Source organism: Ailuropoda melanoleuca, chromosome 10 (genome assembly GCF_002007445.2).
Source record: "Ailuropoda melanoleuca isolate Jingjing chromosome 10, ASM200744v2, whole genome shotgun sequence".
Lineage (NCBI taxonomy): Eukaryota > Metazoa > Chordata > Mammalia > Carnivora > Ursidae > Ailuropoda > Ailuropoda melanoleuca.
Window position 1 is genome coordinate 77,660,815 of NC_048227.1, and position 19,188 is coordinate 77,680,002.

Below are 19,188 nucleotides of genomic sequence, written 5' to 3' on the forward strand. Positions count from 1 at the left end.
CATACTGAGCTACAAATCAGATGCAGTTCCAATTAAAATACCACAGGGTTATCTTAGAACCCAACAATCTGAATCCGAAATTTATGAGGAACAGAAAAAGCCCAGAATAGACAAGACACTCCTGAAGAAAACAACACAGTTGGGGAGACACATCCTACCAGATCCGGAGTCTCATTTTGAAGCTATAGTAATTTAGTCAGTCTGTCATTACAGCAGGGACAGACATATAGACTAATGGAAACCAAAGTGCCCAGAAGCCCGCCCCCTCCCCACACATACAAGAAACTGGATATATGACCTGCAGATTAGAGGGGGGGGTTCGTGGGCTCTTCAATAAACGGGGCTGGAATGCTGGCTGCTTTTCGAGGAAACAAATGATCACTGTTTTTCACCACACAGAAAGACCAATTTCTTATGGATTAAGAATTGATCTATGAAAGGCAACATTCAAATACCTGAATCGACAGCATCCCCTAACACCTCAGGGGTATGGGAAGAGCATAAGCCATAAAGGAAAGCGTGACAATTAAACTATATTAGCTTCCATTAATAACTACATTCAATATACCAACTATTATATTGACCTATATGGGGAATAAAAGACAAACCACAAACCTGAAGATATTTGCAACACATAAAAATTAACAAAGGATTATTATGCAGAATCTATGAAGATCAGTAAGAATAAGAAAGTCAGATGTCATTTCATATCAATCAGTTCAGCATAAATTAAAAAGTCAGAGGGGCAGGCGGTGCAACGGTGGGAGCCATCACTTCCCGCGACGGAAAAGCACTTGGCCTCACCACGCGCTGGAAGATGCGCATTCTGTGGTCAGCCATGCTGTGGGCTGTCTATTAAACAATCAGTGTACAGATCATTTTAAAAACAAAAAAGCAATCTTGGTATACGTGCTATGCAATAAAACCTACCTTTCAAATACGTGCATAATTCTGAACATTTACTCATTTCACTTAAGAATTCTTTAGCACAACTTGTAATGGCTGTATTTTAGTCATCACACAGAAGCAGCATTAAGGCATAACCAATCCCTACTGTTGGCCATTTAGATTTTTATATATACTCGCAAAAAATGTGGAACAATGTGAGAAATTCTCAATGGTGGTTTAAATGGTAGGCACACTTAATGTGGGTTTTGCCAAACTGTCCTCCAGGAAATATTACTAGTTTATAAAGGAGCAGAGGAGTATCATTTTCCCTCTTACAACCTCCCCAACACTAGCTAAAAACAAACTTTGCCAGATTTATAAGTGAAAACTTACACACTGAATTTTTAATTGGTATTGATTTAAGCATTAATGAGGCTGAACGTTTTTTACTTATTGTTCACTTAGCTTCTCTGTGGTTTACTGGATTAATCCTTTGCCCATTTCTCTACTTAAATGCTTGAATTTTTTAATGATACAAAATAATTAGTGATATATTCATGATATTGACTCCTTCTCTGCTGGGTATATTGAACTTTGTCATTCTATCCTTTGGTTTAAGTTTTAGATTTTTGTACAGCCCCAGCAATCTTTTCCTTTACGGTTCATTCTCTGATATACAATTCTTCATGTATATTTAAGGGAATTAACTCATCTCCCCTCTGTGCCCCCTACAACAAAAATGCCTCATCTAAATGCGGGCAATAGCACCTTCCTCAAAGGGTCACTGTAAACATCAATAAACTTATCCTGGTGTACTTGGTAAGTAGTAAAACAACACAGAAATGTCAATTATTAGCAGTTCTCCATACACAGTAGTTATTAACATCACGTGCCCATTGGTCAACAGAGTTTATAATTTTATGCAGGGAATGTGAGCAGAGGTGCTTGGGACAGTGAAGTCTGAAGAATCAAATGGACCACAGGAGACAGACACTGTGATGGAGCAGCACACTTCACGCCCCCCCCCCCCCCCCACCCCCGCAGCCAGGACAGAGGCCCCCGACGACACGCCCTCTTACCTTGCTTACTCCTCCCCTTCCTCCAGCTCCGTTTCTTTGTGCACCACCACTCTCGTGACCGACATGTCCGGGTGCTGCTCTCTGGCCTCCCGGATGGCCTGGGCCAGCGCCTGCAGGGTGAGGAGAGCGCCGTGAGCAGGGGAACGGGCTGCTGGTCGGGATGGCAAAACACCGGGATTCCAGCTCCAGCCAAGATGGTTTTCTTGCTTTGGGGCAGCAGGGATTTGAAACGGGCTCACAGTTCATTGTAGAGAACACTTCTCATTTCCCCCAATTCCCACTTTCCAGTCTTTTCAGATAATGATGCATGTAGAAGAAACACGCAGACTCTGAATCCCAGCCTTGTTACTCACCGTGAGACTTGGAGAAAACCCATCTTCTCTGACCTTCGTATTCTCACCTGTAACCCGAGACTAATGCTAAGGTTGTGAGGCTCGTTTTAGGGTTCGCTGTACAGATTGGAGGGATGAGGTAAAGCATCAGCACAGCGCCTGTCCTGTGTACTCACGGGGTACTGGCTGGCACCCCGCTGCCTCAAACCCCCAGGCCCAGGCCTTGCTCACCCCGCCCTCGTGGGCTTCTCACTAACCGTGTGAGGTAAAGGCTCCGCTGAGCTGTTATGTTGCAGGAACGAGAGCTATACACTTCTAGGGCACGACACCAAAACAGCAGCAACAATGGTGACATACAGTCAGCAAAGTGAAAGAAGAGACATGGCGCTTTAGCAAGCACAGGTCTCTGTTTTACAGTCAAAACCACTGAAGGGGCAGAGGTCAACAGGTTATGCTCAAGGCCATCCTGCTGCTAGGCTGCCCGGCAGGAGCAAGACCCAGGGTGCCCTCCACAGGAAGCAAAGTTTCTTTGTACTTTATCAGAAAGTAAACTACAGGGTGCCTGGGTGGCACAGCGGTTAAGCGTCTGCCTTTGGCTCAGGGCATGATCCCAGCATTATGGGATCGAGCCCCACATCAGGCTCCTCTGCTATGAGCCTGCTTCTTCCTCTCCCACTCCCCCTGCTTGTGTTCCCTCTCTCTCTGGCTGTCTATATCTCTGTCAAATAAATAAATAAAATCTTTAAAAAAAAAAAAAAGAAAGTAAACTACATACAAGTGTTGTGACAAAGTGGAAAGATCCTATTTTTCTGAGGAGAATGATGTTTAAAGAGGTCTTGGGGAGAAAGCAAAACACCATAGAACATCGCTCAAAATCTAGGTCTAAAACAAAAAGGAAAGTCTTCGAGGAAAGACAGCACCGCATCTCGTATGGAAACTATGCACTTGAAAGCAGCAGCATAATTTTCCTGTTTCTCTGTCATCTGCCTAAGGGGACAGCTGCATTTCTTATCTGTGGCATGCTTTCTGTCAGCTGAAGGGTTACTGAACAAAACCTGGAGCCCAAGTCCACACACACAGAAAGGTAAAGCTACAGAAAAAGAAACTGGTTTTATACCCAAAATGTTTACACGGAAGCTTGGAAGACACTGAGGGTGCTTAAATTTGCAGTAGGGAACAAACTGGTGACCCACCTGTGTCAGGACAAGAGAGAACTCACACAGGGGACTCTCCAGTCTGAGCCACACAGCTGTGGAGGGAGCAGGCGGGCTGGAGGGCGAGGGGAGAGGGGCGGCATCTTATCCCAGAGGAGGTCAGAAAGTGTTTCCAGGATCAATGGCGGGGATGGGAATGGGAGACAGGGTAGAGCAGAGTGGCTCCACACTTGCGTGTGTTCAGAGGGAAGTGAGAGATCAGACCAATCAAAACGGACTACTCCATGTCAGTGTCTGGAATCCAGTTTGGGAATGGGACAGCTCCGGCAGGAGCCAAAGGTAGCTACAGACACCTTGTCAGGTATTTGTCAATTCACGTTCATTACAAAGATCTGCCTACATTACACCGGTACAAATGTTAAAAGGGAAATATAAACGATGCCCAAAGGAAGGGAACACATACGAAACATGCTATAATTAGTAGAAACGTAGGGAAAACCAAAAACTGCTTAATTGTCTCCAAACACATTTGAAATCTGTTTACCATTAGTTCCGTTCATTCCTTAATATCAGTACATGAAATGAAATACTACAAAATGTTAATTTATGACAGCAACAGTAAAGACTGTGAGAAAACTATCACATCCACCTGCCAAACTGAGAAGTTGTTTTACTGGAAAGAAACAGATACTCTGAGGAGTTGCCGCAGTATCTTGTGTCCCTGGTGTGAGGCTGAGCGGCAGGACGCACACGGCGGGGGGGGGGGGGGACGGACCCCTGCAATGCAAGGGTCTCTAAACGCACGATTCTGTTCCTCCTATCTTGCTCAGAGGAAGGGTTTCTTTCCACTGTCACGCGGGGCAAGGAACTAAAAAAAGGGGTCAATGATAGTCACGTCACCACATGATCAGCTTTCATTTTTGGCAGGAAGTGATTTCCCTCTAATTCTACAGACTTCCACGGTCTCATCACAGGCTATGAGGAGAGAGGGAGGGAGCTTCGTGAGCTCCTGGTACAAGCATACCAGAAGCCACAATTAAATGTATTCAAAAAAGTTTATGCCTCTTATAATTAAATATGAAAAAGTTATGAAAATGTTAAATATCTCTTCTCCCATTTGGGTATCTGCCCTCAGCTTTAAAACGGGCCCAAGCAACACATTCACACAAACAAGGTCGTGTCCCTGCGGTCTCAGGGTAAAGCTGCAGGTTTTTTCCTAATGTAAGAGTCAGGAATATGTGTTATTTTGGTACTTACATTTCAAACTCTGTTTTATTTGCTATTCAGAAGCAGTATTGTTACAATGGGCCAAAAGACAAGAGAATGCACATAAAACCTGAGAGTAATCCTTGAAAGGAAAACATGGCATCAGAAAGCCAGAAGTGCAAAGGTTCACTGGAGAGACAAGGTAGGAGAAACAAAGGCTGGGGGAAGACCCTGATTTTCACTTTCCATCATGCCAAAGAACGTGGGCTTCCGCCTCTCACACCATAGGAATTCAATAAATGCTTGCTGAGCTAGAGTCCCAGAGGGAAAAAAGAACAGAGTTTGCTCCAACTTAGGTCAGAGCAGCTCAAAACTGTCCCAGCAGAGAAGAAATCCTCTATATGGGGACCTGGAGGCTTGGCTTCCACGGGGTCATTCATTTTCCCATGGCAAACAGACACAGGTACTAGTCATCTACTAGGAATCTCTACTACAAAGTGAAAATTCAGAGTCAGGGTAACACTTTAACCTCTGATAGCTCTCAAGGAATGAAACAAATACATCAGGGAAGGTGTAAGGAAAATCATGTTTACAGGGGTTTACAAAATGTAGTGGTTTTTTTTAGGCACAGAAGAAAACCTATTTCTCTTTGGTCACATAGAGTGAGTTTTCTTTTAAAGGATTAGTTCTGTTCTCTAAAATTCTCTTTCCTGAGTTCAATGTTGTTTAAAGCTGGGTGACTCTCATCTGTTCTGACTCCACAGCCAAGATGGGCAATTGAACATTTCCTTTCCTTCAAGTTGTTATGAAAGAAAATAGCTTGCTTTCCTTTAAAGCGGAGCTAAAATCTCTCAGGAAATGACAAAAGAAAGAATTTGCATCACTTGGGACTGCAGCCTAAAATGAAAGCCACTCTCGGGGCGCTTGGGTGGCTCAGTCAGTTTAAGTGTCTGCCTTTGGCTCAGGTCATGATCCTAGGATCCTGGGATCAAGTCCTGTGTTGGGCTCCCTGCTTCTCCCTCTCCCCCTGCATGTGCCACGCGCATGTGCGCACGCGCTCTCCCTCTCTCTCTCAAATAAATAAAAATATCTTTAAAAAAAAATGAAATAAAATGAAATGAAAGCTACCCTCAAAGTCACCAGCAGTTCCACTCATCACCTGGTTGGTAAAGTCACACATCCCGCTTGAGTTAACATTAGAATAGAAGCACAATTCTTTTAAACATGTTTCTGAATCCATGTAAATTCTCACTTTGTAAAAGACCTCAGATTTCCTTCTCCTACCCCTCAATAATTGTAATAATTAGGGGAAAACACCTAAGGATAAATAGCCCCATTTTTCTAATGTTATAAAAAAATACCTTTTAAGTTCCTAAAAATAGGCATAAGTCAAACTTAGTGACTTTTCTTAGTTTTGAGGAGCCAGTGTCATTAAACTGCCATTCATTGTTTAATCCGTGACTTGCCTTTAAGCCAGGCCCACATGAATAACTAATGGTTGCTAGGAATCCTCTCGATTATTCAGACTCAAAAGTGCACGTGAAGCCAGTGGGAAATAAAGAGCAATCTATGTTTTATGCTGGTTTGGTGTTGGGAAGGCTGAAAGGACAGGCTGTGTCTAGGTTGGGAAGTGTCTTTGTGCCATTTAGGCAGTGGACTCATCCAGGAGGCACTGGGAGAAGGGGTCTGACCCAGGGATGTTACGTGACGACTCATGCCCAGCTTAGAGACATGGTCACTTTCTGAAGCGAAACTTCAGGTCTTTACCTGGTCATGATCGATGTCTGCATCTCCCGTGATCACAATGCGTTTCTCAATTCTTGTTTCAGATATTCCACCTTTCACAGTCTAAAGGTTATAAAGAAAAGAAAGGGGGGAGACAGCAATCATTGAAGCATGTATATACCTAATGAGAGGAAAGAGAAGGGAGCACAACTAGACCTTCTGATCATTAAGGCAGTGCGCACGGAGTGGAGAAGGCGGATGTTCCAGAAACCATGTTCAAGGTCAGCAGAGATTCCTATTGTTAAAGTTGTAGCATCCGTAAGTCTCCCTCAACTGAAAGCAACTTTAAAACTAATTGATCGAGATTCAAGGGAAATTAAGATGAGACAGATGCCGTTTAATCCAAATAGTTCCATTGGGACATTCCAGTACAACTTCCCGGAGTTTCTTTACTCCCAGTTGGCCAATTTGTTAAAAGAGGAAAGAAGAAATAATTCTTTGGTTTATGTAGAGTTACAAGGAATTCTAACAATTTAGGTCCCTGGTTCAGGTTTGGGAATTACTTGATGTCATAATTTTGACTGCCTGATTCTCACACAAATCCGCTGGTAATTTTGTTCATTTGGTTTAGTGCGGTAAGATAAAAGAAGACTTGGACTTGGCTTAAGATACAGAAGATACATGGGGGGAACATAAAGATTGTTTTCAATGAGAGCGTCTGTAGTTCGCTGTGCCTGCTAACAAAGACGGCGTGAGCACACCTGGGGCAGGAGCTCTGGCACGAACCACCACCCAGAGTCACTGGCTCGGAGCAAGCTGGCAGAGCCTGGGGCATGACAGAGGCTGAAGGGATCATATGACTGGGACGCTGAACTACGAGCAAGTACCACACAGTCCTGAGAAAGCACGGCTCTGATAAATTATATGCTATGTCCCAAGTGATAGCCCTTTACTGTAAGAAACCAGGTTTACTGCAAGCCTGGATAACGGGACAGGCTTTAAAATGAGCACCAATACCATCTTGCATTTATGTGGCTTTTTTTTTTAACTCACAAAGTTTTTGGCTGAAATACAGGGTGAGGAGGGCATAAAGGATACATTTAAATCCTTCAAGCACTCACTAAATGTGAAAGGTAGAAGGAAATCTGAGGGCGGCAGAATGCGTCAGAATCACCTGTTGGGCTCCTACACCCACCAGGGTTTCGGGAGATCTGGAGTGGGGCCACGGGACTCACACTTCTAACAAATCCCAGGAAAGACTCCTACTGCTTGTCCGGAGACCATACTTTGAGAATCATTGGTCATCTGGTGTTAAAACTTTAAAGGATGAGAGAATGATCTGGAAAAATGCCCCATATCCAACATATGAGCATCTTAAATCAACGAGGGAAAAATTATATTACTTGAACAACTTGCTGAAAATTTTGAATGATGGTCTTTGTTCACTCGCTTCGGTCGGGGGGGTGTTCACTTATACTTCCCAAACCTTTGCTGCTTCTTCTATCATATTCTCTCTCTCCTGTAGCTCTCTGATGTATAGTTTATTCACGACCTAGCTTTCCCCCCTTGTACTTCACAAAAATACATTTGTCAATGGAGCCCAATTTCTTGGATACTTTAAGTCTGGACATTTTTATTCCATTGGCACGGTCTATTACTTTGAAGCTTGTATAGGAACAAAGAAACGATTCAGCAAAGATCCTGTTTGCAAGGTTCCACCCTAGACTGCTTTACCTTGGTGATATGCGTTGTTGTGGTTGTCGACACGGACTCAGACGTGATGGTTTGTGCCGTCAGTAATGTCCCCGAGTCACCACCAGCCCCGCCGTCAATCTTCAGATAGTTGGAGGAAAAATACAAAGTAATGCTTAATTTTCATTATGTTGTCAGAGAAGACCCCTCCCCATCGAATATGCATCTTGTGAACTCTTCGAAGTCGGCAGAAGATGCTATCTGCCTATCCTTTGCATGTCTGTGGCGGTGATTTACTGAGCAGGAGGTTGGCTGGCCTTTAAACAGAGTAGAGGCAAAGGCTAAATGCACGTAGAGAAGCAAACCCCCCGGGAGGGAGAAAAAAAGGAAGAATCAAGTAGAAAACGGGACTGAGGGCTGCAAGGGTCATGAGACAATTGGACTGAAGGCCTTTTGCAGAAGCTAGAAAAAGAAACTAGAGAACCAGACAGAGAAGTTTCCACAGTGACCAAAAGTGCCGAGCTCATTGTTTTTTTAAGCACAGGCGGTAAAAACAGATAAACGTTTTCTCATTTACGAAGCCACAGAACCTGACTAGGATAGACTAAACCTGCATGATTTGGTAATTTGCTTATCTCTAGATTTTTTTAAATAACATTGTTCCTGTAATAGTTTGTTATGAGCATATATATGGGTATATAGATGTTAACACTTATGCATGCATGTGCTCTCTACCTATATCATATATAAATCCCATGCATATATCTAAATAGGTTTTGACTTGTTTGCTTTGATACTAAAAAAGGCAGGAAGTTCTAGAGTTTACCAGGGGAAACAGGAAACAAATTAATAGCCTGAGTATATGTGAAGATCACCAAAGATACTCGTCTCCCATTTCCTGACATTAACACAAGGAAATAATCAGAAAGCCGTTTGGACTAAGTTACAGGGAAATTTCTCTAAGTTTGAGTCATGCACCTGTATTTCTTTCCTAGGGCACTTCCTATACTACAGACACACAAGAACATTCTCTCCCACCACACCCATTCATAAGAAACCTGTGTTTGTTTATGCGCGTCTGTGCACGTATGTGGATAGCATGTCTAAAATAATTCTGAGGAGTATTTAAACATACCCACGTTAAACCTTTTAAAAAAGATTTTTAGAGAGGTCAATAATCTGCCATCTGCCACCATGGTACAATCCTACCACGGAACAGTAAATTTCTCAGTTGAGAAAATTGGTGTATAAATTTCTAAACAGTTCTATTTTGAAATAATGAATGCTTTCCCTTTTTTATTACCCTTAATGCTTATTTCAAATCTTTACAGAATCAGTGTCTGAATAATATCTAAATCAATGTCTAAATTAAACACACAAATCTGATAATTATTTTGACACGGTATATTTGCATAAGATCGACAACATGTCTTCATAAAACAATCCCACGTGAAGAAGCAGCACAGATATATGTATGTATGTGTGTGTGTGTGTGTGTGTGTGTGTACACAGCAAGCAGGAGTGAGTTGACTGGATCTATCTGCATGGAGTTTGGCGGGGGAGGGGAGGAGAGGAGCCTAAATGTTACTAATCCACAAATTACATCAGATCCAATAAACTTTGTAAGATGATCTGATTCCCGAGTGTATATCGAAATGCCCAGAACGACTTATGACATGGATAAGATTGCTACTGCCTGTCCTAAATAATCCTGTGTATGCTCCCCGCCCACCCCGAATGCCCGGGCCGCCAACTTGACTGCAGCTCTCTGTGGAATCGAAGCAGCACTATAGCAGCTTGAAGTTCGGTTAGGACGCCGAGATATGGAAAGCTACATCAAGGTCAGAAACACGTAAACTAGAAGACACATAAAAACAGACGCAAAGTAAAAAACAGAACTCAAATAGTCCAAATCTAGAGTTTTTGTACCTGTGGAGACTCATATGTGATGGTTTTGGTCTCAGTTTGGACAATAGGGACTTCCTTGGTGGAGATTTCTGTCCTTTGTGAGGCATCAGAAATTGTTACCATCTCTGTTTTTACCACTGGTGGCTGAGGCGGAAAGGAAGGGAAAAATAAATTCTAGAGGTCATGAAGTCAAAGTGTTTAATGGCGCCTTCAAAAATAATTGTAAAAAATCTATCCAAACACACACTCATGCACAAGGGTAAAGGTAAATAAAAGACACAAAAGAAAAACACTTTCCTTCAAATATCATATGTATGAAGAATAAGCTAACGTAACGGCTCCCTCAGTTACGGCATTACTTCAAATTACCATGGTCCCAATCACATGTCAAATGTGGTGTCCACAGTGATATATAAACTTTAGCTTTGGGGCAAGTTATAACAAAATGGAAAAGAAAACAGAACGGAATGAACTATGTGAAGTGACCTGCCTCAATTTTTACCACGGTTTAAAGAACCATGTGGTTTCTGTGAGGGCTCATGGTCTTTAATTGGCCCCTCAGCCTGGGAGACTAAGCTTTTCTCCTGAAAAGATTCTTCCGCCCTACCGACAAAAAGATTCTACTTTAAGAATATCTTCAAGTATGATTTTTTTCAATTATGCTTGTCTAAAACTTGCAGTGTTTCTTCTGTGTTACAGAAGTTAAAATATTACATCTAGAGTTATTCCACCAACATTGCAATTAAGTCTCTGAACAATGAAAACATTAAGAACAGGGTCACGGCCTGTTAGCATTGTAGTCTGCTGAGCCTGTAGGTTTAATACAACACCAGACCATATTACTACCAAAATACTACAGCACTTTGAGAGAAAATTCCCAAGTGTAATTATTTAAAGAGGAACAACCATATGTTAAACGCAGAAAATAATAGTTCAGAGCGTTCAAAGACTCCTGAGACGTCTTCTCTGAAGTGAAACAGGAAGTTTAAAATGTAATCTAATAAAAATCCATTTAATTATTTCAAGACAAAGTCACTTCAAGATTTTCCAGCCCATCAAAGAGAGCAAATATTAGCATAATGCCTACATCGTGGGGATTTAATTTTAGAATCAAGAAAGTCCCATGGAGGTAAACCCTCCCTCAGCATAACTTTGCCTCCTAATTCAGAGACACCCGCACCTCGTGACCAGGAGAGTTCTCTTTCTTGAAGAGAAAAAGTTAAAGACTCCTATCCAATGTAGATAATTCAGAAAACAGATGATCAACTTGCAAATCATCCAGAATTGATGGAGGACAGAATGAGAATAGTGTCCTCCTATCAAACAGGCTAGCCTTTGGCCGCTCACAAGGAAAGAAAATGCTCTTAACCGATCCGTATGCTCTCTGGAATCTAAAAACAGCAATCACAGTGGTATTCGAGAAATATGTTTTCATCACTGCCGGATGCTGGACTCTGAGCACCACGGTAATCAGAACCAGCTGCCATTTCTAAACATCTAAAGCTGAAGGGAGAATCAGCCAAAAAGTCAAGGCCAGTCATGGTAACAGCCACACGCACACACTCACACTGTCCGTTTGTCAACAATACAGATACAATTTTCTCATTAAACCAACGAAAAAAGGCATTTAGCACAAGGAAGCAGTGCAACTAAAAACAAACAGCTGAAAACATCCAAAACATGCAAAGAAAAATTTAAGTGTGAAACAAGAAGGGAAAAAAATGGCGTGGCTGCTGAGGGCAAGTTTACTCTGTCAGGTGGATCCAGGTGCAGTAAAGAAGCCAGAAACCATGAACGGAGCTGGCGGAAAAATCTACAGAGCAGTGCTTTCCCCCTTCCTCCCAGGAGAGAGAAAGAGCAGAATCTCGTAGAAAAAGCCGGAGGAGGATCGGGAGGACAGGAGAAGGCAGGCAGGTGTTCTCCACCTGAGAAACAGCTCTAGAGTTTAGCTCCCGCTTGGGTCTCCCATTTACCTCTGAACAACAAATAATTTGTGGCAAAACATCAATGTCAACATGAGACACCTCTCCGTTAACTTTATGTTGCTCGTCCTCTGTTTCTTCGCTCATGTCTTGCTTAATAGCGCCTTCGTTTACACTCTTCTCTGCAGGTATCTTTGGGGCAACTACATTTTCCTGGATCTCTGTTTCTACTGTGCTTACACTGGCACCTGCTTGTCTGCCTGGGCTGGCTCCTGGCACTGGGTGCTCTCTCTCTACTACCTTGGCTGCTCGGCCGGCTTCTTCCTCCTCCTGTTCTTCCCTTATGGTGCCCTCGGTCCCACGGTGGTGGGGCCGGTACTCGCCCGCGTCTTCCTCCTCGCTCTCACTGCTGCTGCTGCTCTCAGAAGACAGGGAGGTGGAGTCTTTCTGGGTCAGAGGCTCCGCCTTACGCATCTCCCCAGGACCACTCCCAGGTGATAGCTCTTTACCGTTCATTTCTTCTGTGATTACTCTTTCGTCTTTCCCAACCTCTGCCTGCTTCTTCTCCTCCACTACATTCAGAGTCTCATGTGAACTCTGCACAAAAAAAAATGGATGAGGGAAAACAAAAATACATGAATAAATAAAAAAAACCCGACAGAAACCAAAGTTAACCAATGATGGTAGGTTCATGTCATGGAGAAAAACAAAGATGATTAGGATGGCGGACTGAAAGGGAAGCAAGGGAGAACGGGAGGGGGTCAGAAACATCAGGCAATGGTGTTAACATGGAAAAGGGGAGAACCTTAACAGCATCACTGGCTCCAATGCAAGGCCCTTCTGACTCGGGAGCGCGTTTCTGCGAAACAAAAAGCAACCGAGGACACAAATCAATAAAGTTTTACACCTCAACACCCACCAAAACAAACATCTGACACTGCGAAGACAGGACAGCAAGAATCAACATCTACAAAAATCTTTGCTCAAGGTCACATGGAGGACAATCCAGACAAAATGCAAAAAGTTTACGAAAGGAAACAAAAACACAAAATAGCCAGCACCCTCCCAATGACATAAAATGCTTTCATTATAGTTCTACCTATCAGGTCTCCTAATTTAGTTGAAAGGGTAGGGGGAAAAAATGGAATTATACCAAAGCTTACTGATTAAAGTCAAAATTGCAAAACTTTTAAAACCTATCCAATGAACAGTTTTGATATTAATCAGACTATAAAGCCTGGCCTGAAACCCTGATTCCTAAGTGAATATAGCATTAATGAGATGGCACCTTTATTTTCTGCTGGCTCATTTAAAAAACATCTGTAATTGGCAAAATTATACTTAGTCTCAGATAGCTATTAACACAAAAATGTTGTTTCAGAAATGGTTATTAACATCCCAAGCTATATTACAGATTGGCAAAAGGGAATTTTTTTAACATTAGGGTAGACGTCCATGATAGCTCCAAGTGCTTTCTTCTAGAATTTAGCTCCTTCAACTAGCATCTTTGGAGACTGAAATGAACCACGTTTATTATCTGAGATGTTTATTCCTGCTCCCCACCCCGCCCCGCAGACATCTACTTCTTGGGAGTAAATTTACTCAAGTAGTACAGTACCTAACCGTTTAACAAATACCTGTTGACCAAATATATTAGTAATATAAGTTATTATGCTTTGCTATTGATAACCAATACAGAAACTTCCTTGCAAAGGAGTTTTTAAAGCTTACGATTTTCCTTAAACTTCTTTTGAAAGGAGGGGAGGGATGACTTTACACTGATAAAAATGAAGCCTCGCCAACCTTTTATAATTTGGGTGACATTAGAGCCTGTGATCTCACTGGAAGATAACTCTGCTAGTAGGTAGTAGCCCTGCTTTGCAAGAAGGTAACTCCATGCGAAGGGAGCGGGGCAGTGTGCCTCTGAACCCTGCGGCCAGAAACCGAGCCTGTGGCGGGGCTGCCAAGACTACATGGGCTAGAGCTGGGGCCTGCATCAGACAGCAGCAACCCCCACTTATCTGCACCAGTGACGTGGACAACCGTGAGCCAAAAGCCCTAAAAGGATACACTTCTGACAGCACCCGTCAACATGTACTCACTCTCTCTGATGCGTGCTGTTATTCTTAGGTAAGGCCATGTTTTCAGGGCTCGAAATTAGTACCGTGTACAGCAGTACAAGAAGGAGATCCTTCCAGTTTTTATTGAAAACCCAGAGGTTTCCAAGATTAAACTGGAAAACTCTGAGACTATTTTGATGAGTAACATTTAACTATAAACTTCTTTATAAATAAAGATAGCCAGTGGTCAGAACATTTCTAAAGCAGACATCCCATCATTATTACTCCAGTCAGTTATTATTACTTAACCCTAAGTGGCCAGATGGGCTCTGCCCAAGTTCAGGGAATCCCTAAGGGTCATTCCAAGAAACAGCAGGCACTTTGTATTGTTCACATAAGCAGAATTTTAAAAATAAGCAGTCATCAGGAGATGCCTGAAAGACATTTAGGCTTTAAAAACTTTTCTGCCAAACATACTTCGTTTGCCTTAGAGTGAGGGCTTCCTTTCCCACAACCACTCAGACTCTGGGCCTTACTGCTTTAGATGATTCTCTGAATTTGGCAGATTTTGTGGCAGGGGACCAAAAGCAGCAGGAGAAACATCCAATCTGTAGTTTTCCCTCATGTCCAAATTCAGTCATTGTTTCTTGAATGTTTCTCCCAGGAAGAGTTAATTTTGCCAATGAAAGCACTGGAGAGAGGGGTTCCTAAATATTCCAAAAAAAAAAAAAAATCCTATGTGGCTTCTGAAAACAGGGGAAACAAAGTGAAATGCACCTCAGGCAACTGTGAGAAGGGCGAGGAGGAAAGCTTTTCAGGAGGTGCATTACAGTTCACAACAGTGCCCTCTGCTGTCCATGTGGTGGCTGAGGTGAAGGTGGCTCTCAAGCTATCAGAAAAGCCCTTTTCACTAAACAAAATGGACGTTATCTCCTCTTCTAGGCTCTAGAGAAGTCAGAAAAGGAAGAGCAAAGAGTTAACAATGAGTCAGAACAGACAGCAGTGACCTATTGAAAGAAAGGAAAGGTTACACAAGAAAGAATCACAGAACAGCATAAACTGAGAGAAAGGCGAGCAGTTTGAAAGATTCTAGCAGGCGTCTGTGGCGTTTGGCCTAAATGCCAGCTTTCCAACTCTCCTTGAGAATCTGACAGTTCTAACCTCCGGGAACCAGCTAAAAAAATGCCTTAGTTTATCACTGAAGCTTTATTTACAAACTGATCCACCCACACATCAAGCATTATTTCACATGTTCCTGAAGGAGCTACTCGGTTTCAGCTTCTTTCTGCACCTAATGGTCTCCTCAGGGGCCTCTACTCTTGCCACGCTTCTCTCTCTGTAAGAGCCTGAGTGACCCCACCCTCCTGCCTCCAATGCCCTTCCCTCGGCACACTGGGCCTTGCCAATTTCGTCAGTTCTCTGAGGTCCACTTCATAGTCCATATTTTGTATATGGCCCTCCCTATCTATTCCAGCTTCTCCGGCCTCCTCCATTCTCCATACCACTTGAACGTCTGTATGACGAGCGCTCTGACGGCAACCCACAGATGTTCCCTCAGACATGCTAAATATGCCGTGGGGGGAAGAAACAGTTCTTTTCTCTGTTCGATAAGAAACAGGTAAAGAAAAAAATTCTCAGTAGGAAGACAAACTCAGAAGTGAAAACTCAAGTGAGCAATCTGAAAATCATCCGTCCGTGAAAAACCATGAGGGCAAAGTCCATGTTCACGTTTCTGGCCCTGAAACAACAGTACCTAACCCGCCTGAGGGCACAGCAGGAAAGCCAGGGACTGTCCCAGGTACCTGTAATGTCAACAGTAAAGAGTCGCCATAAAGCGAATGTCAAAATTGTGTAAGAATACTTCCTAAAAAACCCTAGTGCTCAGACAGCTTAAAGATGAATGAATAAATGAATGGCATTTCCGAGATGCCCCTTGAAACAGGACACGAAAGGGGGTGAGGAGTAGGGACGATGAGATGAGTGAGGGGCAGAAGCAGTTGCAATATTCAGGAGGGAAAAATCATCTTCTGGGTTAATTCAGCTTATTTACAATCTCCATAATCACACCATGCCTCTGGGTCAGGTGGGTGGAAAGTGGGTCTTTCCCAGTAAGAGAGCGCTGGGGAGTTCAAGTAAGTGCCATGCATTTAATTATTCAATAAAACATCTTCAAAAATACTTTGCAGCCACAGTCTATGTAATCTCTACTAGACTCATGAGAATACAAGTATGTCATAATTCTTACAAAAGAGAACACACAATAGTTATTTACTAAATGTAAATGTATTACGTTAAATGACTCGGTTTCCAATTTTCTCTCAAAATCATATTCATGCTGAAGCCATTCTGAAAGTTCGGTGTATTTAAACAAGAACTACTCCTGTTTTGAGGAGTCTGGTTGGCTCAGCTGGAGGAGCTTGGGACTCTCGATCTTGGGGGTTGTTGAGTTTTAATCTATAAAACCCGTATTATAGAAATTTGGAAACTTTGATCAAATTAGACTCCCATGCATAACTTTTTATTTTACATTCATTAAGGATTACAATTTAAAGGTAATAAAGAAACCCTACAAAATCAGTAGTAAAATGAAGATGCAGCAAAGACAAATTTAAAAGATATTCCGTTAAAAGTCAAAACACTCCAGTAGACTTAACTGCTCACACACTTTCAACTAATAGTAGTGAAAGGTTATTGGAGGGGAGGCAGGGGTTATGATGTAAGGGGTCCATAAATGTTGGGTGAATGGGTGAATGGATGTGTGACTGCAGTTACAACAATCCACATACATGCCAGGTAAGAATATATCTTCCTACAGATACTGGAGAGGAAAAGAACAAGAAAAAAGCACAACTTCAAATACAGATGAACCATTTAGGAGTGTAACAGGAGGTCAATTCCAGATTTAAATGTCACATAACAGGATCTTAATGTAACTTCTACGACAATGAGTGAATGATTTCTATTGTATATGGTTTCTATTGAACGATTCTAAACGTCATCCAGGCTGTCATCGCCTGGAAAATGATAATTTTCAACATCTTCCCCAAAATTCCAAGGTCTCCTATTGCAAAGTAAAATGACATCATTTTAAATTGATCAAATGCTGCCATGTGACTTGCTTCTGGAGGATAAATTTTCAAAACTACATAATATTTCAAAGCATACGATATTAAAGTCATTTTACACACAGTCTGACAGGCTTTGGATTTCAGGCTAACCTTTAAAGTATATAAATATGCCACTTGGTTTAGCTTTATGACATTATCTTTCTCATTTGCGGTGCTCTGGAAATATTTCATCTCAGCTACACCTCCAATTCCTTTAGGGCAAGACTTCATCTTCCAGTTACCCTGCCGCCTCTGCTACCCCACTGTATGTTCCGATGAATGCCACTGTCTACTGATTAACAAAACCAGACTTTCTGGAACAGATACACGTTTTCCTTATCACTGATTTCTGCTCTAATTCACATCCCTGAGGACCCATTCCTCATCCAGCACCAGAGAGATCTCTGTCCAACACGTGGGACTAGGTCATTACCCAGCGTGAAGCTCTCCAATGGCTTCCCATCACTCTGACGATAGAATTCCAAAGTGTTAGTCTGGTTTTTAAGATCCAGAGTGGACCTTCTAACCTCTTCGACTTTTCCTAAGCCCTTGTCGTTTGGACTTTCAGATCCTTGAACTAGTTCCTGTCTTGGGGCTGTCGTATTTCCTCTTCTTTACACATGGAAGAATCTTCATGTCTGTCTCCTTCTCTTCATAGTAAAGTCTCAACTCCAATGCCACCTCTTTCCTGAGCACAGAGGGAAAGCCGCCTTCCCAATCACCTTCTAACAGGACACTGTAGTTCATCTTCTTAACCCTTATTCCTTAGTACCCTAAATTTTCTAATTACTAATTAACATGTCTGCTATCTCCCCCACTGGACCCTAAGGACTCTAGTCCCAGCAAATAACAGGCCAGTCAGCAGGTAAGCAAAATTAGAAGAAACAGAAGAATAGGGATGTAAAAGCAATGGAAAGCTAACTTCCCAAGTAATATCAGATATTTCATATATGCAGGGAGCACAGAGATCTCAGGGGCTGCTGTGACACATAGAATCTTTTCTCCCACTAAAAATATCTTAAAAATGAAAATTCCTAAGGTTTCCAAATGTAATTAGAAAACAGCTGATCTACGTCATACATAATTCGTGATTGTAACACAGCCACAGTGTGCACACGAGCGTTGTACTAATGGTGCATTTTCATAGGAGATCACAGTTTCCCAACTGTCAGTCACATACATCAAAATTTGGGGTCATTTTTCACGTAAATTGGTTGATATGTCTGCATTTCAATTTGTGGATTTTCAAATACGACCCTCCTGCAATATGCTATTTCTCACTAATGATCCTATGTCTCTAAATAAGGAAATTTAATTTTTTAAGTGCCCCAAAAATTACTGACACAATTTTAGGTTACTACATAAGAAAAAAAGGAGTATCCTATGGCTGTGGACAGAAATACAAGGAAAAGGGGGAAAAGCAAGAGCAGATCCAAGGATGCAAGGTGAACACCTTGTCCGCCTCCTGGACTTTCTCTTCAACTGTCCGTGTTGCTGCCATGTGATGCTTCTCCTTCGTGGATACAATAGCCTTGAAAAGATGGTCTCCTTTCCTCTATTGTTTCAAACAATAGACAGAATCAACAAATAAGACAAGTACGTTACATCTGTAGCAACACAAACATAAAACAACTGTGTGGGTCGGCAGAACGAACCGGAGCAAGCAGCACATAAAGGGAGGACAAGATCTTAACACGTCATTAGACATGGTTTCTCCAGAAAACACAACCCTCTAGAGCTGACTGCTGACACAGGGACATTAATATCTTCAGAAAATCTGAAAATAAGAATATAAGCTGTATGCAACTTCATAAGACCCTGGTGTTTTCGATCTTAATGTTGTCATCCGCTGTTCTCTCAGTTCAGCAATTAGTTTTGCTTCTGTTCTCAAAGAGCTATTTTCCTTTCACTATCACAAACTTACAAATTTAAAGCAACTAACAGCTTTGCCTTTTTAAGAAAAAGTGAATAAAAATAGCATGAGACTAACTCAAGTGCATACACATTTGGTAACGTTCAAGCCAGACGAAAGAGATGATGAGCTTCAGGGGAAGAGAGGGCTGTAAGGAAAAGGGGAAAGATGAAATTGTCGGGTAACACGTTCATACGCTTTTA

The 19,188-nt window shown here is 42.2% G+C and overlaps 1 protein-coding gene across 14 annotated transcripts in view; it reads right to left on the reverse strand.

The window, feature by feature from the left end:
• Positions 1-19,188, reverse strand: part of EPB41L2 (erythrocyte membrane protein band 4.1 like 2) — a 209,009-nt gene that overhangs the window by 15,290 nt on the left and 174,531 nt on the right. For 7 of the 14 annotated variants that reach the window (XM_034669138.1, XM_034669140.1, XM_034669142.1 and 4 more), the window contains 8 exons: positions 18,527-18,628; positions 14,744-14,911; positions 12,712-12,765; positions 11,958-12,503; positions 10,006-10,128; positions 8,119-8,217; positions 6,427-6,507; positions 1,968-2,077 (listed from right to left, as the gene is read on the reverse strand). In XM_034669138.1, the coding sequence (XP_034525029.1) occupies positions 1,973-2,077; positions 6,427-6,507; positions 8,119-8,217; positions 10,006-10,128; positions 11,958-12,503; positions 12,712-12,765; positions 14,744-14,911; positions 18,527-18,628 (1,278 nt within the window). In that variant the 3' untranslated portion in view covers positions 1,968-1,972. The remainder of the gene's footprint in view (positions 1-1,967; positions 2,078-6,426; positions 6,508-8,118; positions 8,218-10,005; positions 10,129-11,957; positions 12,504-12,711; positions 12,766-14,743; positions 14,912-18,526; positions 18,629-19,188) is intronic. The other 7 variants (XM_034669149.1, XM_034669147.1, XM_034669145.1 and 4 more) reach the window with 6 other exon arrangements.